General features: G+C 41.6%; 1 protein-coding gene across 1 annotated transcript in view; it reads left to right on the forward strand.

The window, feature by feature from the left end:
* The first annotated feature begins 4,439 nt into the window (after positions 1–4,439).
* The window catches only part of itprid2 (ITPR interacting domain containing 2), a 29,460-nt gene continuing 6,932 nt past the window's right edge, over positions 4,440–26,967 (forward strand). The window contains exons 1-14 of the mRNA XM_068746346.1: positions 4,440–4,473; positions 5,990–6,154; positions 8,186–8,228; positions 10,210–10,259; positions 10,383–10,436; positions 16,263–16,302; positions 16,422–16,517; positions 18,019–18,166; positions 19,366–19,426; positions 22,329–22,436; positions 22,660–23,017; positions 24,098–24,335; positions 24,663–24,714; positions 25,868–25,950. Coding sequence (XP_068602447.1) covers positions 4,452–4,473; positions 5,990–6,154; positions 8,186–8,228; positions 10,210–10,259; positions 10,383–10,436; positions 16,263–16,302; positions 16,422–16,517; positions 18,019–18,166; positions 19,366–19,426; positions 22,329–22,436; positions 22,660–23,017; positions 24,098–24,335; positions 24,663–24,714; positions 25,868–25,950 — 1,518 coding nt within the window. The 5' untranslated portion in view covers positions 4,440–4,451. The remainder of the gene's footprint in view (positions 4,474–5,989; positions 6,155–8,185; positions 8,229–10,209; positions 10,260–10,382; positions 10,437–16,262; positions 16,303–16,421; positions 16,518–18,018; positions 18,167–19,365; positions 19,427–22,328; positions 22,437–22,659; positions 23,018–24,097; positions 24,336–24,662; positions 24,715–25,867; positions 25,951–26,967) is intronic.

Below are 26,967 nucleotides of genomic sequence, written 5' to 3' on the forward strand. Positions count from 1 at the left end.
TTTGAAAGAAGCATCACTTCTTTTGGAGTTGGTTCTATCACGGGGTTAAAATGACTGGATTCTATTATGTATATTGCAGAACTTATTTTGCGGTCCTGATCAACACCAGTAGATTCAGTGGGAATAAATGTAGAATCCTGGAATTGTCAAAGTTCTTTGTTTCATTTTCATTTTCAACCTGGTTCATGTAATTACAATAATTAAGGTTTCAGTAATTAATTAATAATTATTGTTCAGAAGGTTTTATCAGGTTGTTCGAATACTCAGCAAAAACAAAATATATTCACTTTACTATGAAAACTCACACAAATTTGGTGCCTAAGAAGCGGCTGTAATGATATGATTATCAGATTATCTGCCGACTCATTGATCAACTCAACCTTCCGGCCCTAACGATTCCAGTTTTTGTTTTTCTGCTGATTTACTACCACGACTTTTGATCCTTTTGCCTCAAATAGGATTTTTGTGAATGGAACTTTACTCGTGAACTACACGGGGGCGGACGGCCATATATGGCAGTTCATGAACAGGTGGTGTCCATCAGGACGGAAGCAGGTTGAGTCCAGAGCGTTTGAGCTGGGGCACCAATGTGAGCGAACCCACAGTTAACAAATGGAAATACTTGAGTACAACGTAAAGTACTTCTAATGTACAAAGGCCTTTGTTCAGTTTCACTTTCAGTGTGTCATCGACAGCTTGATGACGCGAGTAAGGCTATGCCCCGCCGCTGTTGAGCGGTTTGCACTGACCACTATCAGCTGGCCGGAGGCTGAAGTGTTTGCTGAGTTCAGGCGGAGGGAAGCTGGCTCTGAATGTCGGCTTCATTCATTCGGCCGTGACCTCCGTCTGCTTCGGAGTCTGCTTTGCGTCCGGACTGACGGGACAAACCGACTGTATATTCACACAGTCAGTGGGACGTCTTCTACTCAGTCAAGAGTATACACGGACAAAAGATGGAAAACTGCAATTCTTTTTCTGCTTACCGGTAATTGCAAGGCTGTTTGACACAGCTTATGTATGATAATGTTCATAATGCTCCCATTTATGAATGAAAACAGACAAGAATATTAATGACATACAGAGGAAGTACCAAAACACACAAGAAGAGCGTATGTTTATATATGAACACAGTACTGTAAATACATATTGTACACCTGTTCCGTTAAACTGCCCTTTACAGTAATGCACTTTGTATTGAGTTGTAATTTGGACTCCTAGTTTTAAACTGTGTTTCATACATGTATGCTGTGTGTAAATATTGTGCACGTGTGTACACAATGCCTACATGGAGCGCCACTTATAATCATGCGACTTTATATTTAATAGTTCTTAAAGCTGGGATTGGCGGCTGCGCTTGATAAATGGCGTTGAAGCCGTCGCTCGACAGAGAAGACCTTTTTACCCGAGCTCTGCGTTTTACCCCCACAACGAACACCCTTCTTCCTTCTTTTTGCCTCTTGTGGGTGTTTACACTGAACAGACTTCCGTTGCTCGGGCAGTAAAGAACCCCCAGACCTCACGTTGTCTCCCCTGTTTGAGTTAGCTGCTAACTGCTGCTAGCTACTTCCTCAACCTCCCCGTCTTGCTCTGTGGCCTTTCTGTGTCACACCGTATGTGGATATCTAATAAGCACTGTCGCTATTGCCACTGATGACGCTGATCAATTACCTGCCCCCCCCCCCCTTTATGCTAAATGTTCACGCCCAATGGAGGCTAACAGCTCAAGAACAAGCTGTGGACAAGGAGCTACGCTGAGGGTGAAGAGATGGAGTAACTGGAAAGACGTTTGTGTTTTTTTCACCGAGTTAAAACTAGGAACCTTTTATTTATGCACTCCATTAGAGGAAAAATGTTTTTGTGGTCAAGTCTCTGTGGTTCGGTTTAACATTACGCTGACGTTAGGGAAAGATTGTGGTTTTAGCTAAGCGATCCAGATAACAGGAAAGTGCCCTGTCATTGTTTTACTGACATGTGACATGACTCCTTGTTTGAAGTGCTTTTGAATGCGGCCATATTTAACTATCCATCTAAAAACATCTCCTGTATATAGTGAAATATCAACATCTACAGATGGCTAGGTGACGAACTGGGTCCAGACATTCATGTTTCCCTCAGGTGGGGGTCCCCTGACCTTTTACAGCAGTTATAGTTTAGTTCTTCTTGTGTCGCTTCATTTTAACACATTTCTCAAATCCAAATCAAATCTGACAGGAAGTTCTTGGTATTACTTTTCAATGATTATCATCATAACAAAAGATACAACGAAAACCAATAATGCTTCGCTCGTACATACGTTTCCCATGTGACTCATCCACATAGATCGCAACGGCGGTCCTCCCACTCATGAAGTGGCGTGATCAGAACCTGTTCCTCAGGTGTTCATTCTAGATCCTTGCACTGAGCTATGGTTGGTCTCTTGCTGCCTTCATGGTGCTGTCGTAGGCGTAAAGTTGTGTAATGGTAAACATTCAGCACTTTGATAACCGGTCTAGATAGTCACCTCGCCCCCGCTGTGTTCAGTGGCATAAAACCATTATGCTGACTCTAACTCTATTTTTATTAGGCTTTGGAATACGCTGTTGTCACGACACCTGTCTTACTTACAAATGTCCAGTCAACGTTAAAATAGAGAAATGTTTTTCTGAAATTTGGCCACAATAATGAGCGGTGAGTGTTTGAATCCCTTTTGTGTATCTTAGTAGGACGATAGCGATGGACAGATAGCGGCGCACTGAGCTTCAGGATTAGCAGCCGGTAATTATTGTCTTCTAGTGGGGTCAGTTTCAGTTCTAGCGGGCAGACAGGCGTTAAGAGGTTAACTATATTCCCCTTCGGGGTGGGCGTAACATACCGGTAATCACAATCTGTCTATGTATGTGTGCGAAGGACAAATTTGGTCAATGGCATTGTGGTTAAAAACCATCATTGATTCCTTTTAATGGTGTTTGCACTGCAGACTGAACACGGCGGCTGTCCCCGCAAGGAGGAGGCCGATCCCTCCTTTCTGCAGCCGCCGGCCTGCTGCAGATGAACGTCTGTGGCGAGGATGACCTAAGAGGGCTGCGACGAAGAGCAGCACCTGAGTAGGCTGTGTGCTTCAGGACACACCCTGAACGCTGTCGTTTTTGTCTCGTCTTCTAGTTTGTTTGACATTTAAGAGAATTCTAAAAATAAACTGATCTCTTCCTCCCCCACGTCGTTCTTTCTCTTACTCTGACAGGAAGTTGTTCTGTTATTCATCCTAAACACTCTTTTCCTGTTTCACACATTCTCATTTCTCAGTGTCATACGGATTACTCTTTCCTGCCGAGATAAAGCTTCATGATGTGTATATGAGCAGCACATTGCAGGATGTGGTGTCAAGAAAGCCTCGGGAGAATTTACTTCAACACACCACATCCTTTTATTTGCTGCTGGAGATAAAAGGCAAAATCCTGGCTGCTGTACTGAACCAGCGAGGTCTCGTCATATGACACCATTTACATAGTAGCAGCTAACTATTATGAACTAAATAGAACTATTATTATTAGTAATGACATTCAGGCACCAAACAATACCAACATGCAGTAACACCTCGAGTGTTCCGAGACCTGAGAAAATCTGTGAATAATATTTTGCTTTGAGACCCGATCATAAATTTGAGATTCGAGCAACTTCCAGATGGCCGAGCGCTGCGAGCGCGCGCCACTCATTCAGTGATTTTTGCTGGATTTGAGAATATTCTTTATAAGCAATGTGTCCGAAGAAAGCGAGTGGTAAGGATGGCAGTGAGAAGAAAAGACTCGTGATGATGACGATGGAGATGAAGCATGAAATTATCAATCAACATGACCGTGGCGTCATCTTAAGGGATTTATCACGCCAGTACGTGCAGAGTACATCGACGATATGTACAATCCTCAGGGACCACAAAGCCTTCCAAAAGAATAACTATTATGTCTAAGTTTATGTAACTGTACATTTTAAAGTACAATTTGACATTCGAGGATCGAATTATACTCGTATGTTAAGGTATTACTGTAACTCTAGATTCCTTATTTTTATCCAGATGGAGATTCTGAAATCATTGGGGTCTTCCTGATTTTGTCATGTTGTAACGTATTTTAGATATAAAAACTGAATAGTGGTGCAGTGACAGTTTTATCCCGTATCGTGCATCCCTATTTGGCTTTCAGGGAGGGAGGAACGAAGGCTAGAAGTGCGGATGCATGAATGGCTTCTTTTGGTCTCTTGTTCATTCAGGCGACACCTGAATGAAACAAAACAACTTAACTCTGTGTCATCCCTTCACAACAGAAAGTACTATTTATTTTATAGCTCTCTCCATCTCTCTCGTATTTGGAGGTTTGCCGCCTGGTGCTGGTGTCGCTGTAGAGTCGACTTCCTTGGTTGTCACTCGGGCCAACAATCAAAAGCGCATGGAGACGAGCACGGAGAGTGTAACTCTGGGGATGGAAACCAGCACTGCTCCAGGTGGGTTGTTTTACCTCAGCACTTTGTGGAATGTTGTGGTGATAAGTAATAACTAAATAATTAAAACTGACAGCAGAAAATAATGAATAAAATGCTGGAATGAATACTAGAGGGAACTCGCTACCTCCAACAGTTCAATTCAATTTTATTTATATACAGAAAGTAATTTGAAGGCTTTTTACAGGTGTAGCAGGGAAAGACAGAACCCAACTTGACCCACAAGAGCAAGAACTTTTGCGACAGAGGCAAGGAAAAACCTCCTTTTAGGAGGCAGAAACCTTGGACAGAACCCATGGCTCATAGTGGACGGCCATCTGTCTTGAGAAGGAGAGAGAGAGAGCGGTAGAAAGACAGAGAGACAATGACAGAGTGGGAGAGACAGAGACAAGGAAAGGTAGAAGGAGAGTCAGAGTATTTCTAGAATCAAGACAACCCAAAGAATTCCACCCAAGCATGACCAAGCCTTGAATGTTGAGAGTGAGAACGGCTCTTTTCCTACATCTAGATGTGTAACCGATTACTTCCTCCGAGGAGGTCTGTCTGTCTGTCTGTCTGTTAGCAAGATAACGCAAAAAGTTACAGACCGATCCTAATGACATTTTCAGGAACAGAGGATCCAGAAGAGATCTTGGATTCTGGATCGCTTTGACATTTTCTTTAAAATTGCAGTCAATGGAGCTTCAAAATGTGTTGCTCAATATCTTGGCTGATTATTGACCTATCTTTCCATCGAATTTCATCCAGATTGGATACAGATTGCGGATATTTTCTAGATTTTTTTATTTAATTGGGTTAGACTTGCGGTTCGGCCTACTGTGCATTTAATATAGAGATTAGAGATTTCCCACAAGCGGCGTCTTATAGCTGAGTCAATTCCACATCGGAGCATGTCAGCGGATTTGTTACTTCCAACAAGGAAGTTATGTTTTTGACACATTTGTTTGTCTGTTTTTTAGCAGGATTACAGAAAAAACTGCTGAATGGGTGTTGATGGAAAATAAATTTCCAAATGGGTATTCCTCTAACTTTGATCCCATTAAATTTTGAGCGCGATCTGGATGCCCATCTGGATACAAATAATTAATCCAGATTTTCCTGTTTACTTATAATGGAGACTTGCTCAAAAATGATGACTTGTAAAATATGCATTCAAAGTCACTCCCCAAAAATCACATTCAAGAAGCGATCCGATATGCACCGCCATGTAGAATGTCACGGTTGCTGTATGAAGATCTGGATCATCATGTGGATGGTGTAAACCCAATCAGGAGGGGAATGAGCTGCATGGTGGAGGTTTGCGCTCTGAGTGCTTTTCTAGTTGTATAATACAGAACAGGTTTTCACGCATTGGTCTCTTTTTTACCCCTAGACATGTAGGGCAAGGACTGACCTGACTCACCCACGGTGTGCATTTACACGTGGTTGTAGTTTGTTTGTCAGGCTGAACACCTGATAAACCTGACAGATGACTTCACAGCAGTCAGCCCATCTCATTATGTGCCTTGTTGATTCTCAGATCCCAGAGTGCCAACGGACTGCAGCTTAGCCTATCTGCGACGTCGGGCCTGGGCCCAAAGCAGAGACTCCATCTGGCAAGAATCAGAAGCAGGTAGCTGTGCGTCCCAGGGAGCCCAAGAGAACCGGAAGGATGAGGAGGCTCACGGACCCTCAAACAAACCAGGTTAGCTCATCTCCTACACTATTGTAACTGGCAATATGCATTTTTGAAATGATAATATTTCACATTTACCTTATGTTCGCTGAATGAAATGCACTTCTCTATTATCAACTCACCCATCTTGGCGTGCCAAAATCAGAATTGCTTCCTAAGTCAGCAGGTAAAATGTTTTTAGTGTACTTGAGGTAAACGTCGAGGTAAACGTTGTATCATTACACATTTTGCTTTCACAGACCTCCAACGCTTTTATTCTTGGCAGTTTGGAACAAATATTTTCCAGTGTTCTGTGAAGTATTTGTAGTTTTAAAATCTCACATTGATCTTGCTGTGGCTTCAAATCACCGTCTTCGATTGGCTCGGAACTGCAGTTCAAATTTAACACATGTGGTTTCTACGGCTTTACCTGCTGAAATCGTTTTTGGCCTTGTGGCGAGTGCTGATAAGAGACTACGGTTATGCGTCGGGTTTTTTCTTTCATCACGAGGAGAGGATGACTCACCGTCTGCAATTACTGGACACCACCACACCTCACTTCAATGGAAGAAGCTACAGCAAGCAAAAGAAAGTCTTTGATTAACTAAGGTTACATGGAAAATAAGTAGATCATAAATGAAAAGGAACTATTTGATATATATCAAATTACAAAAGTTACATGACTATTAAAACGACTCACTTGTGCAAACTGCACACTGGGCACCATTCACAGTGTGCATGATTTATTGCTGTGCTTGATCTGCACCGGACTAGAGAACGATTTCACCGCATGAAATGGACATTCTCACACAGGAGGCCCATTTGCTGAGATTTTCTGTCTCCTTGTTGCCTTCATTAGTTGTCTTTGTATAGTAAATTCTTAGGGATATCTAATCTTAACATGCATTTCAACCCTTTACATAAACTGAATTAAAAGAAAAGCATTCTAACTTTTGGGTCTACCAGACTAATCTTGGATGGATGGCTAATGTTGTATATTCCCTGTTTAAAGTAACCTGAGAGGAGCTTTTTGTCAGATGCTTCCTGGAGAGGAATGGTCTGAACTACCTGCAGCCCACAAGTTAATTTATGTAGCTCACACTTTAGTGGATTCAGCTACCTGTCTGCTTTATTAGCGTAATCAGATGACATTGGTCAAAGAGTTGCAGTCATATCGGACTCCAATCAGACATCTGAGGCTGCAGTTTGTTTGAACAAACGGACAGTTTTAACACAGACCATCAGAAACCATCGTCACCGGGATTTCAACCTGACTGCAGTTCATCACCCGAGCTGAATCCGGAAGGCAAATGCTCGTTTTCAACGGTTTTCACAGATGAAACCAGAGTTTTACACTTCACCAGACGGTGCATGTCATTGTATGGGTTGCTGTGCCGGTGCCAGTGTTGTGAAGGAACTGGCTAATGGTGGCAGAGGATTTACGGTATGGGCCGGCATTAACTGTAACTGGGTGCATCATGTCGAGTGGCTGCGCTGGGGTCCTTCGGCTTATTGTTGTTCCATCGGTCCACAATCATCTCCTCATGTTGCAGCAAGACGATGCACTTTGCTGCACACAGTTCCTGAAAACATCCCATTTATTGCTTGGCCTGCTTATATCTAGACTAGTTCCATTGATTATCTTTAGGATGCTCTGGATTATCATGTATTGCGGCATGTTCCAACTTCCAACCTTTGCAAGAATCTATCAATTCTGTGCAACCTTTGAGAATGAGCGAGCCGATATTCAGCAGAACAATCAACAACCTGAACATCTCCGTGTGAAGGAATGTCACACTGCAGCAGGCAAATACTTATCGCACCAAAACTTTCCGTATCTGAGATTATTATTACATTACTTTAATGTATATTTTAGCGTGCTCATTGTAGAATTTTGATCTAAAAGTTACAGAAACATCGATGTGACTCGTATAAATGTACTCTGCGGCGGTTCCTGCTGGCACCAACGCTGTAATCACCCGAGGTGTTGTGATCCTAATTACTGTTGAACACATCATCTCACTTATTGGTTTAACATTCTACCTGTCTCTGTCTCATCAGGGCAAGTTCCCAACAAGATAACCAGCTGGCTTATTGAATGCGGGTACAGTATCAGAACGACACCTTATATGATATGTTTTGGTTGGTTTACAACCTGTTATATGTGCCGTGCAGGCTCTTCAGATTGTCTGCCCTCAATGTTTCCTTAAGAGAAAGCTCACAGGGTGCAGATGGCACAGAGGTTTGAGCTCCGTGCATGGAGGCTTCGGTCGTCGGCCGTGGCCACCAGCGTGATTTCAGCTTGTGGCTTTTTGCTGTGTGTTTGGCCCCCACTCTCCCAGTTCCTGTCGTGCATCTCCAGCTATCCTATCAATTAACGGCCGTGGCTCCGGTAGATTATTTTTCAAGTTGCTGTGAGCGGACTTTGTTACCAATGAAGTGAAGCGGCACCTAGAATTAGTATGATTAACAAAATGATGCATGCTTATAAAATTATTGGGAATGTTCAGTAAACAGACTCTAGTAGTCTTTCAAGTCCCGACCAGCTGGTTTAATGACTCACTGGCTAACTGGTTTTCTGGCTCAGCGTGTTACTGAAGAGTGGCGATGTATAAATGTTTGTTTAGCTGCTGACATTGAACCGACTCCTAGAAGTACAACTTACAGACGAGCACACACAAAGAGGGACCAACCAACGCCCAGAGATAGGGAGCATGGAGCCGTGCAGGCAAAGAAAGACGTAGGGACAAGTTGACGGAAGACGGAAGGAAACCCAGAAAAAGAAAGGAGAGTCAACAAAAGAGCGGCTCCTCCTCCTGAGTCAACATTGTTATCATGCGGACTAGCTGCCACCAATCTGACTGTGCAGTGCGCTGGTTCTCCTCTGTAGACCTGCATCAGCGTGGTACCACGAGCAGAAGAGTCAGAAGTTACAGGTTACTATAGCAACGGCTGGGGCTGGAGTCCAGCATGGCTGCCGGTCGGAAGTGGGAGGAACAGCAGAAACTGCGCATGTGCAGTGTTATGTTATACAACCATTCGTACGTGTGTTTGCTGAATGGCGTCGTGCAGTTCGTCCCATTGATAAGAGCTGCAGGTTGTGCAACAGCTCAGTCTTTCCAGCGTCTTTGTGCAAACGGCAGCGCAGACCTGCTCCCTTACTTCAACTAGTGCCGAGTTATTGTGGGACAACTTGCCCGGTTAGTAGAACACTTGGGATACAACTGACTAGTAGTTATCCTGGGATAGTTAGCTTTTAACTGGAAGAGTTGGCATTCATCTGCATTACTTAACCTTTGGCTGATGTACATTATGGCTAATATAGTTAGCTTTCACCTACCAAGGAGATACTATTGATGATGGACATATATGTTTGTAGCCTGAGAGTTATCCCAGGGAAGTTAATCCCAGATTGTGTTCGTGTATCTGGGTTAGTACTTGGTGTGAACTAATGAGAACTACAAAATTAGGATTTAGCCTTGCTTAGAATACTTTGTTTTAAGTGAGGAATGGCCATTGTGCATGTCTCCTTCCTGTTTCATTGCAGAGCATAACTCAAAAACTGTAGTAAACTTTGAAGTTGAATCTGGGTTTATTCTGTGGGTGAGATTTGTCTCAGATTAAGGTTTCTGGGACATAACTCAAAAACTTCTCAGTATTGTTCCACATACGGTAACTCTCTGTAAGCATCGCTCATGTACCAGAGAGATTTAAAAAAAAATGTATACTGTATATCATTTTTCTAAACATTTAATTCCTTTTCTAATTTTAATTCTGGACTTCTTCAGATATGTGATCAACCAAACATTCTAATAACTATTTGTACTTTTGTTTCTTCAAAGATGTACACCCAGTATTTCATGCTTTGCTGTTAACAATATTGCAGCAAACAGGTAACTGCAGATGCACAATAAGGGTTAACTTCACCATCACTGAATAATTTTGATGTACGACTACACATAGATAAAGTACTTTATGAAACTACGTGATTCTGCTCTGTGTTTTGCCCTTGCATTATTATTTTTATATGCAAAGTTGATGTATGAAAGTTGGTTAATGACTCTATTTCCATGTCTCTTGCCCAGAACTCCCCTCGGAGCTTCTCTGGATGAACAGAGTGCTTCTCCCAACAGGGGTAATCCGCATTTTGTTCTTTGTGTTTTTGTTTTATTAAAATATGAAGAGTTATTGGTTATTGATCAGCTTCTTTTATCTTTTGTAACTGTTTGTCTGTGTGTGTCTGGGTGTGTGAGAACAGGAGCTCCGAGGAACTGCTGCAGCTTTGAAGATGACCTTTCTCTGGGAGCAGAGGGTTAGTACTATATATTGCATGCTACTGCTCATTGTTAACAGTTTCCTGTCATGTACTGCTAATTATTATACTGTAACCTGAATGACTGACGTTGGCTACACTTGTTTTGTTGTGTTGATCATATTGCTGTTTGCACAGTCAGAAGAATGTCTGAATCTGTCACTTCATGTGTTGACAGTGAGCTTTGTCAAGAACAGTGCGTGTACATGTTAAATTAAGGAAGGTGCAGGACTGGTTTGTAGAGCCTGCCCCATTGTAGCTGACTAATGATGGGCTCCATGTTTCCAAGCACTGGGGCCATTTTCACAAAGGCTGCGAGCAGCTGCCAGTTTCGTAAAGATTCCTGGTTGAAAGAGCCAGTGATGAAATTTCTCAGAATTATGATGTTTTCAAAGACGCCCTTTGAAGTCTAGACGAGATTCCAGTAAAGATAACATTTCTTCATAAAGACACTTAGCCCTTAAGATAACTCCTAATGGGAAAAACTCTTAGGAAAAGTGAAGAGAGCTTTGAAGAGACTGAATAGTTTTTTCAAGCAGAGCTAAAATGACCACGAAGACAAACGGGTAGGAGAAACATTCTCCAAACACTGAATAGCAGTGAGCCAAAGACATGCTACAGATGAGATCTATCTTTAGAGATATATTCACTTTCACCATGCAGTAACATTACAAGGTGATCACAACCCTGGCTGGAGCCTTGCATCACAATAATAAAGTGTAAAATAGAAGACTAATCTAACTAAAGTATGTTTGCAACACCTGCCCCAGGCTGGCACCCTTAAGGTCTTAACATAATCCATGCTCGTGCTCAAATGGGACAGATGGGACATCCTGAATGAATGGCCAGGCATCTCAACAGCCCATCTGAGCCAAGCATCTATAGATTTTCAGACGTGATGGCGAACATGCACCGAACTATATTCTTCTCTGACGAAATGAGATTATATTTGCCCCATGAATCTTTGACCTTGTCACATCTGTAGCATCTGGAATTTTAGATGAAACTGCACCATGAGGAGGTTAGAATTCTATTACCGGCATATGACGTGGTCATCAACGTACGTTCAGAGAGTTCTGAATCTTTCCACTAAGGAATCCTTGCTTGAGTGAATCAGGAAACCTTCAGAGCAACTGAATTTATTTCCTAAATCAGACAATTTTGCCTCTGTAAAAACCATAAATACTAACTACAGCTAAGTTCTCACCAAAATACCGGATCCAACATTTCTAAAGGTGGTTTTAATAGATGAAAGTTTTCATTGCTCCACTTTTACATCTTTCCTCCTGCCATCACAGCTGTTTGATTATCTTTGTTTATGGTGATTGTGCTGTGTGTCATGTGAGTGGCTCTCGATTAGATTAACAAACCTTACCCTGTGCAACATATTCTATGAACAAGCTGTCGTTGGTTGTTTGGAGAGTCTGTTTCCTACCGCTGTCAGTCTGTCTGTCAGCTACCTGTATCTTTACCACGCTCTCCAGGATCCAGCCTTAACTTTAGAGTAAAATTCTATGAAAGCTATGCTTTTGTTTTTTAATAATTAAAAAAAACTTGTTGTAACTCCTATGTACTGGACCTTAAATTGGGTCTTTGTTAGAAAACCAATTTGTTATTTAATTCTGAAAAAAAACAACTTTTTTAACAACGTGAGAATGGAGCTTGATCAAAAGTTTTTGGATGAGGGACAGGTGAGATGCCTGACAAACACAACAGTCTCGGTAGAATCAACAGAAGTCCGGGTGCAGCAATCTTCCTTCATTCTTCCCAACTGTTGGCTCATGAGAGAAAAAAACAAACAAATGTCTTACACAGAGGTGTCAAACAAACGGCCCGCGGGTCGGAACCGGCCCGCAAGGAGGTTTTGTCAGGCCCGTAGGATGAATTTTTGAGGGAAAAAAAAAAAAAGAAATCTTTTTATTTTTTTTATTTTTTTATAAAATGCTTTTCAAGAATTATTTGCTAGGGGGCGCACTGTTTTGGTCAGAGTAGAAGACACGCCTCACAGACAGATCAAACAGCATATGGTAGCTGACTTTGTGGGAGACGCAACTGGCAAGTGGCAATCCTGCTCATGTCCCCTGCCTGAGAGACGTGCGTGTGACGAGACCTAAGTGCTTTTACAGATAATAACAAATCATACAAACAAAAAATACATATTAAACAAACATTAATCAATGTAAAATGGGTGTTTAAAAGCAACAGTGTCGTCAGGGCACAAGTGATGAGACTAGGTACCAGCAATAATCATAAAATAATAAAACAATGTTAAATAAATATAAAAATAAATACATTTAAAAAATGTAATTAATTATAAATGAATGCGGATGTGAAACGGTACAAAGACAAGACTGCAGGACTGCTGTGCCAGTTTGAGAGATGTTTTCAGGTATTTGGTGAACCTGAGACAGAACTTCCTGTTTTTTGCTCACCTTTCACAGTTGAAGCTTCTGATGTGTGATTTGATTTGCAATGTGACGCAGATTTGAAGGGCAAATTTGCCTCCATAAGTCTGGACACATTTTATCAGTATCTATTGCCAGGTTACCCCAAATTAACAGCCCTGGCTGCAAAGAACAGCATGTTTGGGACAACCTACCTTTGTGAACACATTTTGTCAGTAATGAACATCAATAAAACTCAAATGCGTTCAAGGCTCACACACAAGCACTTAAATGACATTCTGAGAGTGACAGCTAGTCGGGACATGATACCTGATGCTGATGCACTTGTGCAGGCGAAAAGATGCCAAGTTTCAGGAACAAAAACAAAGCAGTCTAGACGAGAGTCACGCCTTTAAAATGCTCCCTTAGACACTGTTTGCACTGAAAGAATACAGCTCTGTGAAGATGAATCCCTACTGTGGTGATTTAATGTTAGTGAACAGATTCAGTAGCAAAGAGCATGGTGGAATGCTACTGTTCATGCAGCTCCATACATTTTCAGCATGCATTGTGTGTGTATGTTTCATGTATGAAGTTTACACAAGTTGAAGTTTACAGGACAGGTGAAGACTTCCTTCCTTACACATTTAATAGCACTCTCTTTAGTTGTAAGGTGTAGGCAGGGATTCAATTTAGATTTTATATGCACATGTGTAAATGCCCTTTCTTTACCAATTGCTTGTTAAAGTTTTGTGCCTTCGTACAATAAATGGGATCAGTTGCAATGCATAGATGTGAATGATAAAAGTAAATTGCACGATTCTCTAAAGAAATCTGAGGTGTTTCATGAAATGTTTTGTAAAAGAATAGTTAGTTAAATATCAAGTTTTTCCAAATGTACTTCTTTATACTAAAACAAAGGAAAGACATGACATTTTTGCTATTTATAGCTGAATATGCTACAATTTTAATGGTCCGGCCCACTTGACATCGTCCTAGGCCGTATGCGGCCCGCAATGTGAAATGAGTTTGACACCCCTGGTCTCACATATGGAAACGCTGCCCGTATGCTTGGCTGCTCTGATTGTTTCACCATACCTCTGATTTGCTGTGAACACAACCATGAGGCTGTATGCGTTAACAATGGGACTGTAAAGACTTCATTTTGAATCACGCAACACTGACACATGGGAATGCTGTATGTGTGTGTGTGTGTGTGTGTGGCAGGAGGTCAGGCTCTGGAATCTGGGACTGAAGTGATTTTAATGAGTTGATGCTGAGAGCTCAGAGTTTTTGTAGATTTGATCAAAGACCTCAACAGTCACAGATTAAGTTACAGAAAAGTTCTTTAAGCTTCATACACAATCAGAAAGACCACAGCGACTCCTCTGTTGAAATGTGACTTCATAAACGTTTCACCATTGATTGTCATTTCTAAGTAATTAACAAGGCATTTGAGTTGTAATTGTCTGTCACCCAACTACAAGGAGGAAAGAAACAATGACTGTTTGAAATCTTTGCAATACCTAATTTGTAGAGTTCCTGTTTAGATGGACCTAAATCAGACGTAACGTTAACAGTCTTAAACATCAACTTCTTCCTATTTCAGCTTGTCCTTGTAGCTCTGAGGCTGCACGGGTAGAGATGGCAGGCCTTAAACATCAACACAGTTACTAAATTAAGGTTGCTATATAAATATAGACATGGCTGCCGACGCTCTAACATTGAACGTAATCTTTTCCAATTTGACAAAGTGCAGCACAGCACGAGTTCATTATATAAATGTTGAAGGATTACAACCTTTCCACTGATTAAATTGATATGGAGCACTTCCTTTTTCAGATCTACTCCAAAGTTGTATGATTTTCTTCCTTGGCTTTAATCCTCTGCCAATTTTCATGAAGCCTCGCAACCACTTGCACATTTGATCTCTTTAAAAATGTGAAAACTAGCAGCAATAAAACAAAAACGTATCATAAAAAACAATCAGAACCACTTGCAGCTTCATCGTCCTTTAGGTTAAAAGCTATAAATAAAAAAGTACATTGTGGGACATAACACCAAAACAATGAACTGAAAGATTTTACGACATGTTCACACTAAACAAATAGTCTCTTTAAACATATGGCTGTCATGCAGGATCATTTGCATCACTTGGGTGAGAAATCCAGACACACAAATATCAAATAGCTGAAATTAAGTGAGATGCATGTTTTCAGGGCTTTTCATATTAAAATAGGGATTAGTGTCTTAATTGAACATCTCCTGCATTTATTACCCTCGCCGAAGGGGAGGCGAGGGTATTGCAATTGGGTCCGTTTGTTTTTGTATGTTTGTCTGTTTGCTTGTCTGTCTGAGCGCATAACTCAAAAACTAGGAACCCAATCGACTTGAAAGTTTTACACAAACGAGGTTCTGTCTGTGGCTCAGTCCTCCCCGAGAATGGCGTTGATCCGGATCTGGATCCAGATTCTAGAATTATTTTTACATCTGGAATTGTGCCTGTGCTGTAAACTGCCACTTTAAGAGGGAGGGACACGAATGGCATGATGGGAAAAAGAGTCCAGAAGGTGTCTTGTAGTACGTTCCGGAGCAGCAAGCTAGAGCAGGTTTGGCCCCTCTGATCCGGAAGCCCTGTTTACTGTCTCACAAGATCGAATAGTCTATTGGAGGCGAGGGTCTGCAATCTCTGATTGTCTTTCTAGTTCTACATGGACTAATCCTGCATCCAAATACCAATTTTTGAATTTCTTTATATGCCCACTGCCTTGTGTTATATATTACTTTCACGCACCATTACCTTCGCGTAGTCACAACCGTTCTCCATTTCACTTAAGTATTTCCAGAAAACCCAAACAGCCCATTTACTTAAGTGGCCCCATCTGCTGCTGAAGTCTCTCAAGTTAAGCCTGGAGAGTAAGTCCTTTAATCATGTTAAGAATGAGTTATGCCCATAGAATACAAAGAAGATGTTCTAAAGACAGTCCCTGATGGCCTTCAGTGTTGTCACTCATCAGAACAGGATGGTAGAGGATTAAGGTGTAAATGCATGATTTGTGGGGAAGTGAATTAGTTTATTAAATGGTTTAGACTAGTGTAAAGGACGGAAGTGAGTCAGCGGCTTGCTCTCATGTTTGGCTCCTATGATCCAGTTTTCCATCACAAAATAAAGACTGCGTTCAATGAAGAGAATATCACTGAAATGAAAGGTAGAAGAATGATAGATCTTCAGACTGACAGTGAAAGGATGGCCGGTCCCAACATGTTATTATGAACCCAGAAGCAGTCACACCTCCAGCTCATGATGATTTCAGTTCTGTGACAGATGGAACATCAATCCGCATCATTGTTATTTAGGTTCCACCTCTACAAAGTCTCCCTCAGCCTGACTCTCTTGATTGATTTGTATGAGTAATGTTAGTTTCCTTGTTTTTCTCTGCAGCTAACCATCTTCATTCCAGTAGCAATAATACGCAGTCCTGGTGAGTTAACTTAAATTCTCTGCATTCAGTAAAGTAATTGATAAATCATTTTCTCCTCTCTTTCTAACTTGTCTCAATGTTTGTTTGTTTGTTTTTTGACTGTTGATGCATGTTTGTAGTTTTGGACTTGCGGTGGATCAGAAAAGGAGTCAGTTTAAAGAAAAAGGAAGAAGCATGAACTCGACAGGGTCAGGAAAGAGCAGCACCGTGTCCAGGTCAGTTTACCTTTTCAGTCATCAGTCTTTCTGCAGGAAGTGATTTAAGGTAGAAAAGGACGGAGGAACCGAAAGTTGTTATAAAACTTTATTTCAAAGCCTCTACAGAGAACTACGGTAGTTTGTAATGTTTGCAACCTTTCAAAAAACTTTAGAGGCACAGCAGGAAATGTTACCTCATCAAACGATCCAAAGTTTGACATCTGGTAGAGAGCAACATGATTATGCACATTAGAAATAACAATTCACTTATGTTAGATAACGATTTCAACGTATCCGTCTCGTACCTTTCATCTTTTCGTGTTCCTCAAATTAAAAAGTCAAAAACTTCATGAAGCAGAAACATGTTGTCTAGATTTGATGTTATAATTGGATGTCTATTTTCAGCAGTAGCTACATATTCATATTATCTATCTTCAGTCAAACCTATCAGAGAACCACTCAAGGGGCAGAATTGGCCACATTGAGAAAGCACCTATTCAGGAAAAAACACAGACCTAAAAGTTTCAGGAGTTGAAATCTACTGAAACTGCTCAAACGTTAGATTTTTGAAAATGATTTCCATAGCCCATAAATAGACATCTTAACCTTGTGGCTTGATTTTACGGTCTCAAAGACGCCTCCACAGTGATGCTTGTTGAGGAGCGAAGGCTGCTGCACCCCTGTGGGTTTCATTTGCGCCAGTATTGACGAGGCAGGCTCAGCCAGTGACGGAGACAATAAGAGAGACATTTTTTCACAATCCGTTACATTTGTGAATGAACTGGCCGACGTGCCAACGGATGTGTGCATAATGCTCTTAACTGGTGATAATGAGACTCTTTTATGGGTTACTGTTGTTAAAACTGAACAGGTGGACTCTTCTGCTGTCTTCCTGCCTTCCTTGTCTTCCTTAAGCCATCATGATCTTTTATCCAGCACTGTGTCATACCATCGTAATTATATTCTGAATATATTATGTATACATTATCTTTAACATGCATGTTGCTGTAACACTGATTCAGTCCACATCACAAGTCATATTGATTTCTTAAACTCTCATAATAACATTAGTGTGGGCCTCAACATCCAGGTTATAGTGGGCATTGCTAAATTTGAAGAAGTCACAAACAACAATTATTATTAAACCATGGTTTTAATGTATATAAAATGATTTCATTATTTAGCAAAAATGTCTTAGCTAGCATCACAATTATTCAGCTAGGTTGATTATATGATTGATTATGCCGTAACAATTTATAGAGGTTAATTATATGATCGAGTAAATATCTTGACACGAGGAAACTAACCCACAAATTGCCGGCTGATTGTGGGAAGTACTAACTGCCTGTCTGTGTCTTCATAGCTTTATAGAGGTATTGGAGATGTCAGATAAACACCAAGAGGAGATCCTACTTGCGTTGTGGCTACTGACTAAACTAACCAGCCGACCACCAGCTCAGAATCACCAGCGAGCAGACTGTGCTCCTGAATGATTGATTGTCTGTCTCCGTGTCCACAGTGTGTCAGAGCTGCTGGACCTGTACGAGGAGGATCCTGAGGAAATCCTCTTTAATCTGGGATTTGGCCGAGAAGAACCCGACCTAGCTACCAGAGTTCCCTACAGGTTCATCAACAATGTTTCTTCAGCCCGAGGCATTGACATCAAGGTATTGATGACCAACTGAAACAAATAAGACAGATCTGGCATGTTTTCATTCACAATTAGCAATCTAAAGCTGGTCCTCTCTTAACGACGGAGTTACGTTCCGAAGACCCCGTCGCTTATTGATTTCGGTGGCAAACTAAACAAACGTACAAATTGGCTGACATTTTATATAGTTAAAAAAATTATATTTGCATAATATATTTGCATGCAGGCAGGTAGAGGAGAATTTAGAGAAGTGGAGGTCTGCTCTAGAAAAGAGAGGAATGAAGGTGAGCAGGAGTAAAACGGAGTACGTGTGTGTAAATGAGAAGATCCCAGGAGGAACAGTGAAGTTACAAGGAATAGGTTCAGTGCCTTGCCCAAGGACACTTCGACATGCGGACAGTCAGAGCTGGGATTCGAACCACCGACTTTCTGATCACTGGACGACCCACTCTACCAACTGAGCCACAGCCGCCCGTCAACCGCGCAGAGTGATGGAGAATGTGGAAAGGAAGTGAAGAATCGTTTGCAGGCAGGAAAGTATCAGGTGTGCTCTGTGATAGGAGAGTGTCAGCGAGGATGAAGGGAAAGGTCTACAAGACAGTGGTGAGGACAGCCATGATGGACGGCCTAGAGACAGTGGTGAGGACAGCCATGATGGACGGCTTAGAGACAGTGGCTCTGAGGAAAAGACAGGAGGCGGAGCTAGAAGTGGTGGAGATGAAGATGCTGAGGTTCTCCTTGGGAGTGACCAGGTTGGGTATGATTAGAAATGAGACCATAAGAGGGTCAGTGACGGTTAGACGTTTACTGAGGCGAGGCAGAGGTTATGTAATCGCTGGCGTTTGTCTGTCCGTCTGTTAGCAAGATAACGCAAAATGTTTTGGATGGATCTGGATGAAATATTGGTAATGTTACCAGGAACAGATGATTACATTGTGGATCGTCACCATCACTCTGCACTGTTGAGCCTAGATATTTGAAGTCCTCTTCCTTCCTTTAACCTCACTGTTCCCTTTGGGACCTTCTCATTTACGCAGCATGTCCAATGTCAGAGTTCAAGATAAATTCTCTGCAAAAGGCAAATTGTTCAGTAGTTATCCTCAATCTGGACCAAAGTGGTGGACTAATGCATTTTCACTGTGGGAACACAGATTCATTTACTGGAGTGTGTTAAATGCATCATTAATTGTATCACATCCTGTGTTTTACCTGTAGGTTTACCTGGGAGCTCAGTTGCAGCGCATGGAACTGGAAAACCCCAACTATGCCCTTACTAGTACGTACATCCATTCTGTCAAAAGTACATTTGGTCCTCTTTTAATAATCCTCAACATCCAAACACGTCCGTTCAGCAGAAGGACAGATAACTATATTTAGAAATGACAGGCTGAGGAGTTCAAGACTTGAACTTGTGGATGGAGGAAGTAAAGCTCAAAGACTCATACTGTGTGTGTCCTGTTCATAGTATTATTGAGGTGTTTAGTGGGGTCCTTCAATTTTAGCTGTTCTGCCATCTGCCTGGACAGCACCGCCAACAAGGACAAAGACCTATTTGTCCACACACACACAAACACAGGCCTGCTTGTCCAACATCCTGGCCTCTTTTTGTTTTCAAACTTGTGTTTGCATGGAGGTACTGGCTCCCTAAATGAACACACACACACACACAGCTGAATCTCTTCTTCATGACAGCTTAAATGTCTTGAGGCTGTAAAAAATAAAAAGAGTTGACCAAAGATACTCTGTGTGTGACAAGATGAAACACTCTCTCTTAACTTGTATGCATTAAGTCTTTATTTTTTTTTATTTTCAATCTTTGCACAATCAGCCGGTAGATTTACTGGTCTTCTATCCACTGGTCTGACAGCTTTCACATGAGCCAGAACAAAGTCCAACTCAATTCACCAGAGCGAGCAAAACAAACGTTAAAGCGGGGCATTTTCCACAGTGGGGCAGCTTTATATATATTTATAGCACCTTGCTTTTAACTGATGGCTAATTTGCAACTGATCTATATGACACGGTCGTTATTAGTGATTGCAACACAGCAATAAACCACGCGAAGCCAGAAGTTGTAAAGGCCATTCATGCTGTATGTTGAAGACATGACTGGATACAGACCGAGCCTGCTTTGTGTGCGCTGCAATTATTTTATAGCTACTTGGGAACATTTTCAAAGCGCTAACGGATGAGGACATGACCGATGAAGTGAGCAATATCACCAGGATTAGCCGAGAACACCTGCTATGATTCAGGCAAGGCACATTGGAAGGGAGATGGTGAGATACTCCCGTGTGTCCTTGCACCGTAGAACCTCACGGAACACCAGCAATTTGCATTTATTCAGCGTAATCACAAGCTCCTCTTGCTGCTGCAGCATTTGTTGTTGTCAAGACTTTTGACTTTTCCATTTTTGTTTATGTTACCAGTGCCTGGAAGTATAAATCAGGCATTAGTCAGGGTGCTACTGCAGGGTTGGTACTCGACAGCCCCCCCATTTTAAACATCAAAAAGGTATGTGAGGATGGAACAAAACAGCAAGCACGTTGTGATGTTTGATTTAAAGCTAAATGTCTGAGTGAAAGCCGCAGCGACTCGGATGGGGACGGGTCTCTAACTGCCCCTTCTTCTTGCCCCTGGCCTTTTTGTGATTCCTGGAAGATTGACCTTTTCTTTTCTTTTTTTTACCCGGTACATTCTCATACTCCACCATTGGTTCCCTGGATCCCAAACACAAGTGCATGTAGTCGTTTGTTATGTAAGATCTGTTCTCACCACCAGAAAGAATCTCTTGGGATTAATAGAGAAAAAAGAAGGAATACAGTATGAATCTTATTCTCTTCTTCACTTCTTGTTTTAGGATCCTCAGAATGAGCATTAATGTGGAGTCAGCAGGAGACAGACTTGCACCATATTATTATCACACATGACCACTGAAATAAGAGGTCCATGTTCTTTAGTCAGGCCCATGTGTTACAGAAAATTTGAAATTGTTGAATGACTCTCACTTATCTTGAACGCTATTATTTCTTTATTATGTTCTTAAAGACAACAGAACAAGTACGTACTTCCATGGCCAGCGTACACAAACAAACACAATCACCCTCTGGGAACTGTCTTAATGTCCCACCGGCACTCGCTCTAGTTCGTTCACCACAACTCCTGTAAAAGTATCTGGATCTGCAGTGTTTGAATGTTAGTCAGCTGAGCAGGTTGTCAGTCATCCAGGTCAAGTTCAATCATGAAGAGCAAAAAAACCAAGAATCAACTGGACTTGTTTGAGTTTGATTGAAGACGTTTCACCTCTCATCCAAGAGGCTTCTTCAGTTGAAGAAGTCTGCTAGTTTAGTCTCTCTGTATTTGAAGGTGTGCAAAACCAGTCTGTAGCAGGGAAGAGCCTGAATAGAGTACAGCAACGAACTTAACAGTCAGTGTGTGTTAAAAACCAAACCAGGGTCTAAAAGATGATGCAACACTTCATCAAACTGCAGAGCTCCTATGGATTCAGCGACTTATTCTGTGAGGCCCATTGCATGTATATTTTTCAATTTCATGAAGTTGCATAAGATATTAGTCTTTCTTGTCTGCTATTTCTGCAGATGAAGAGCTTTTTTCTCTTTTTATTATTACCAGATTGCACCCTTTTTGCATTAGGTTTTTTTTAAATCAGGTGGCTTACCTTGGAACTGAGTAAGCGTGGAAGCACTTGCTACAGAGGGGAAAGAAACGGGCCCGTGTCCTCCCCCCACCTGCATTAATAGAACCCTGAACACAGCCAATGTGATGGTGCACGTCTAGGGAATGAGAGAGAGCATGACTATGCTGTAATGTATATCAAATATTGAGACGAGAGTGAGTTATGTGTTAATTACACAGCAACAGACAAAAGACAGACGTCTGTGTTTCATAACACACTGACATGTATTTAGACAATGGGGGATGGAGAGGAGGAGTGGAGGGATGAGTTGCGGAAGGAAAGAATGTAAGTCATCAGAGATCGAACTGACAGGTAGTTTTATTTAACCACATGAGAAGGAAGGTTGCTCGCCGTGACGTCTGTCCAGTCCCAACATCGGTGTTTTCTTGAAAGAACATGTTCATATTTTTCTGTTGTCTGTCTTTATTTTGACTGTGTGAAACCTGCATCACCCCCCCCCCCCTCCCCCCCTCTCTCTCAGGTCGTTTCCGTCAGATCGAGGTCTTGACTACTGTAGCTAACGGGTTCTTCCAGCTCTACAGTCAGGTTTCTGGTCAGCCTGTCAAGTGTATCATCCCCGGGGACCAAGGTAACACAGCACACTCATTTCTCACCAGTTTGTCCACAAAAATATATAAAGACAATTATCAAATAAATGTTATTCTGATGTTTTTGGATATGTAGAAAAATGGAATAAATTAACCATGTAGAAAAAAAATTGTACTTACAGAATATAGTTTTCAGTTTGCAATGTAAGCACTGCATTTTGATGGTATTGCATATGTTTCTGATCTGTCCATTGGCTCACTCAGGAGGAGAAGCTGAAGAAGAAGGGGAAAATGAGCCGTCTCCTCTCAAGAGGAGCAGCTCGGCTCTGAATGTCGCAAAATTCCTCAAGAAAAGCATCACCAAGCATAATCTGTTTGCGGCTGCCTCCCAGTTGCCTGAAGCAAACACGCCCAGCCAACAGACACAGCTGAATGGACATGCCCCGTCTGATCATGCAAACACTAGCGGTCATGCACCCACCAGTCCAGAACAGGACAGCTGTAATACCGACCCCGACCACAAGGCAGAGGCTGTCAACCAGAAACACGCCCGCAAGAAAGACAGTTGTTCCCTCGCAACGGTTACCGAGGAAACCAGTGGGGATGGAGAGGCAGATGACAGGTACAGCTGGAAAGACCATCAATGGAAGCTAATGTTATCTACCTGAAATCTCAAAAGGTTTGCAGCAGTAGAAGAGTACAACAATGTGGAAATACTCCAAATACAGCCAAGATTCAACTTTGCTTAGATGTATTTAACTTATTAGGACAATACTCTTGTAATAAAACTGAGATGCTTGTATAGTAGAATTACACAGATGGTTATGAATGAGTGGTACATGACAAAGAAGTCTGCAAGTCAGGCGATGCCTGGTTTCGGCATTTGAAGCAAGTCGAGGTTGAGTGGTCGACTGCTAGCATCGTGGTTCATATTTGATCAGCGCTTACAGGTTTTACAGATACGGTTGTATAGGCCTGGTTTTTGTCACGCGTTAATCAACTTGGCACATATCGTACCTGTTAGCAAACTATACAGCTAGAAAGAATAATGTTCTGGAATAAACATTTTACTGTAGATAGATAGATTGGATAAATGGATTCTTGGTTCTGCTTTGTCACAGTTTAATCTGAGTTTGGAGAGATCCCTTGTCTCCATGCAGGAGGGCCGGAGAGGGGCAGCTCTTACACAATCCAATTGCTTTGTCTTAGATGTGACCAATGAGGGGGGGGGGGGATGAACATGTTCATTTTACATACTGCTCATACATACTTCTCATTCAGGAAGAAACAATCCCCTCTGCCTTTCATATTATACATTAAGATTAATATTGGCTGTTAGCTTTTTAATAACAAGATGCTTCTGTTCATACTTTTATGTAGCATTTTACTGTTTGTTTAGTCCTGCTTCGAACTCAAGGCTCAATACCTAACCGGGGGGGGGGGGTCACAAGATAATTAGGGGTTGTTATTAATGTGGGAATGACGGCGTGAAGTTTTCAGGTATGAGCTTTTTTTTTTCTTTGTCATATTCGTTCCATAAAAACTGTTTAATTCGGCTTCAAAAATCTTAAACATGTCACAGACTAAACATCCATTTTGTAATGTGGGAAGAAACAAGTTTATTTTTAGCAGTCAAATTAATTTGATGGAAATGAATGGGAAGTGAATTTCAGTCTGACTAATTGATAACCTCTCCAATCAGTCCTGAACAGGATGGTGTTGGAACATCAGCCAATGGAGAGCATCAGCCAGAGTCACCTGATGTTCAATCAGCCAATCAGAGCAAGTCTGAGGGGACTAAGGTGGTCAAAGAGGAGGAAGAGGAGGAGCAAGAAGATAAAAAGCTGACTTCAAGCCCAAAGAAAGTTCCCCTCGTCTTGGCCCCTCCCCAGCTGACTCAGCTTCGCAATGAGAATGCAGACTCTTTTGATATGGAGGAGGTACATGTTCCATTGGGCTCTCTTTGGTTCTTCGTACTCGGATTTAGCTGAAATCAATATTGGATTTCAATTATCAACATGTGATTCTCCAAACTGCTCCCATTGAAGGGAAATGTAATGTCTTCTATCCTGTTGGTCTCTGGTGCTGTGTGTGTTCAGTCTGCTCACTTACTGACTGGCTAGTCATGCATAGAAGAGGAGCAACGCTGCTAGTTACGTAGCTGTTCTGAAGACAGACAAGGACAACAAACTTTAAAACCAGTGTGAATTGCACCTTCTTGTTATTTAGTTCTATTCTAATCCTAGTACTTCCTGTTTGTCTGTCAGATACAGAGTAATGAAGACGAGGCTGTAACAAGCAGAACTTCCAAAACCAACGGTGAGTTCATCTTAACCTCTGAGTTCACTCTGTTTGACTCGTGTTCAAAGTGCTACATGGAGTTTTACTATTGCCTGAAGAAGAATGGACTATTGTCACTCACTCTATTGATCATTGGCAGAAATACTTGTTGCACTTTTGCTTCCTCTTTGTCATCAATAAGACTAACGATGTTTAGCATGTACTTGCTGTGGGTGAATTTCAGTGGAGGTAAAGTAGATGTCTATTGCTTAAAAACAAATTACAGGAGCGCTCCGTAATGCTGATCCCTCCATCAACCCCATTGAATTAAATGGAGAATCATATTGCCTGCATTCATAGTTCCTGAATGATGAAGTGAGACTTTATCTGGATGTACTCCAGATTTCATGGTTTCTTCTTTAGCACATAGTCTGCCGCCAGGTTTCAGGAAACGCCATGAAGAATATTGTCTAATGCTGCTAACAGCAAACAGACACCAGTGAAAACCTCATTAGCGTGTTGTTTAGCATTTTGTCATTGTCTGCTACATTACATGCAGTGGGACGAATGATTGTCTGGATGTTTTTTTCTTTTCACATTCTGTCTCTCACAGCTGAAGTGATGACAATTACAGACCTCATCTTTTTAAGTTGGATAACTTGCACAATTGGTGGCTGCCAAATACTCTGTTCCCCCATTGTACATACAAGGAAGCTGTGCAGGAGCATAGACTGTTCATTCAGCCATGTGTCCGTACACGACAGTTTTCATACGGTTATTTATTTTCTAGTTTCAGTTAAAAATAGTAAATTGACACATTTTTGTGAATTTGTTTAAATGAAATCTGAAATCACTCGGATCTTTTAATTTATGTCTTCATCTTTTTGCCATCACTGACTCTGGTTTTCTGAACTCTTTATTTAAAAAAACAAACAAACTGGAATCTCTGCAGTATCTCTGTATGCTTCTGTGGGATTCTAAATCTATCCTGCCCTATGAATATGTTTACATGAGAACGCACTGCACGGTAACACTGTTTCTGTGTTTGTTTCCCGTTTCATAATTAAACTAGTGATACCAGACTGTCCTCTTCCCTGGGCTTTGTGCTCACTATAAATGATCCTACCCTGCCACCAGCTGGGTAGAAGAGGCACTACAACAATCCTGGTATTTCTGTTTGTGTCTCTGTCAGATCTGTTCAGGACAGGCAGTCAGCAGTCTGACAGCAGCGGCTTTGCTGAGGAGCCCTCTGCTGACTCCAACAGCTACCTCAAGGTTTGTGTATTTTGTTTAATGTCTTTCCTTCTTTTATCTTCCATTATCTCTTAGATCACCAACTTGGACCTTAACCTTATTTGAACTTATGATTAATATGATTCCGGTTAAGGCGGCTCGGTGGCGCAGTGGTAAGCACTGTCGCGGGTTCGTCTCCGACTTGTGGCCATTCTGTGAGGAGTTTGCATGTTCTCCCCGTGTCTGCGTGGGTTCTCTCCGGGTTCTCCGGCTTCCTCCCACCACCAAAAACATGCAGCCTAGGCTGATCGGTGACACTAAATTGCCCGTAGGTGTGAGTGTGTGTGTGGCTGGTTGTCTGTCTCTGTGTTGCCCTGCGATGGACTGACGGCTTGTCCAGGGTGTACCCTGCCTCTCGCCCATTGACTGCTGGGATTGGCTCCAGCTTGGCCCGCGACCCGATAACGGATTAAGCGGTTGGGACAATGAATGAATGAATGATTCCAGTTATAGTATAAATACACAAAGATGAGAAATGTCCCGTCAGATTAATAAGATGTGAACTGGAGATTGATTTTATGGTGTGTAGTGAGACCTTGTGGCAGGGTCGAGAATAGTTAACCTTTTTGTAAACAATTGTCTTTCAAAACCACTTTTATCTGTTATCTCTACAGCATAAAGGGATTAACTAATTAAACCTGTCCAATGCAAGTCAATTATAATTGTATTTATTTTGTTCTTGTACATAGAAAGAGGCCATACTTAAAACCTCCATATTTTAGTGTGTGTTTGTTGCAGAGTAAATCAGTAATTTAATTTGTATTCTACTGAAGCTTTCTGTGACGCAGATTTAAATGGGGGAATGTTGCACATCGTAATTAAATACAATTGTAGGTGCTTTTGAGAGAAACATTTAAAGTGAGAATATATAATTAGCTTCTTAAATAAAAATGTGTTGTTCCAGATTATTAAACTGTGGTTCCCAAACATGTTTGTTTGTGTAATGTGGGCCTGTTGCCATGACGTTGTAAGGAGTTCAGTCAACCTTCCTTCCAATCT

The sequence above is a fragment of the Brachionichthys hirsutus genome, chromosome 12 (genome assembly GCF_040956055.1).
Source record: "Brachionichthys hirsutus isolate HB-005 chromosome 12, CSIRO-AGI_Bhir_v1, whole genome shotgun sequence".
Classification (NCBI taxonomy): domain Eukaryota; kingdom Metazoa; phylum Chordata; class Actinopteri; order Lophiiformes; family Brachionichthyidae; genus Brachionichthys; species Brachionichthys hirsutus.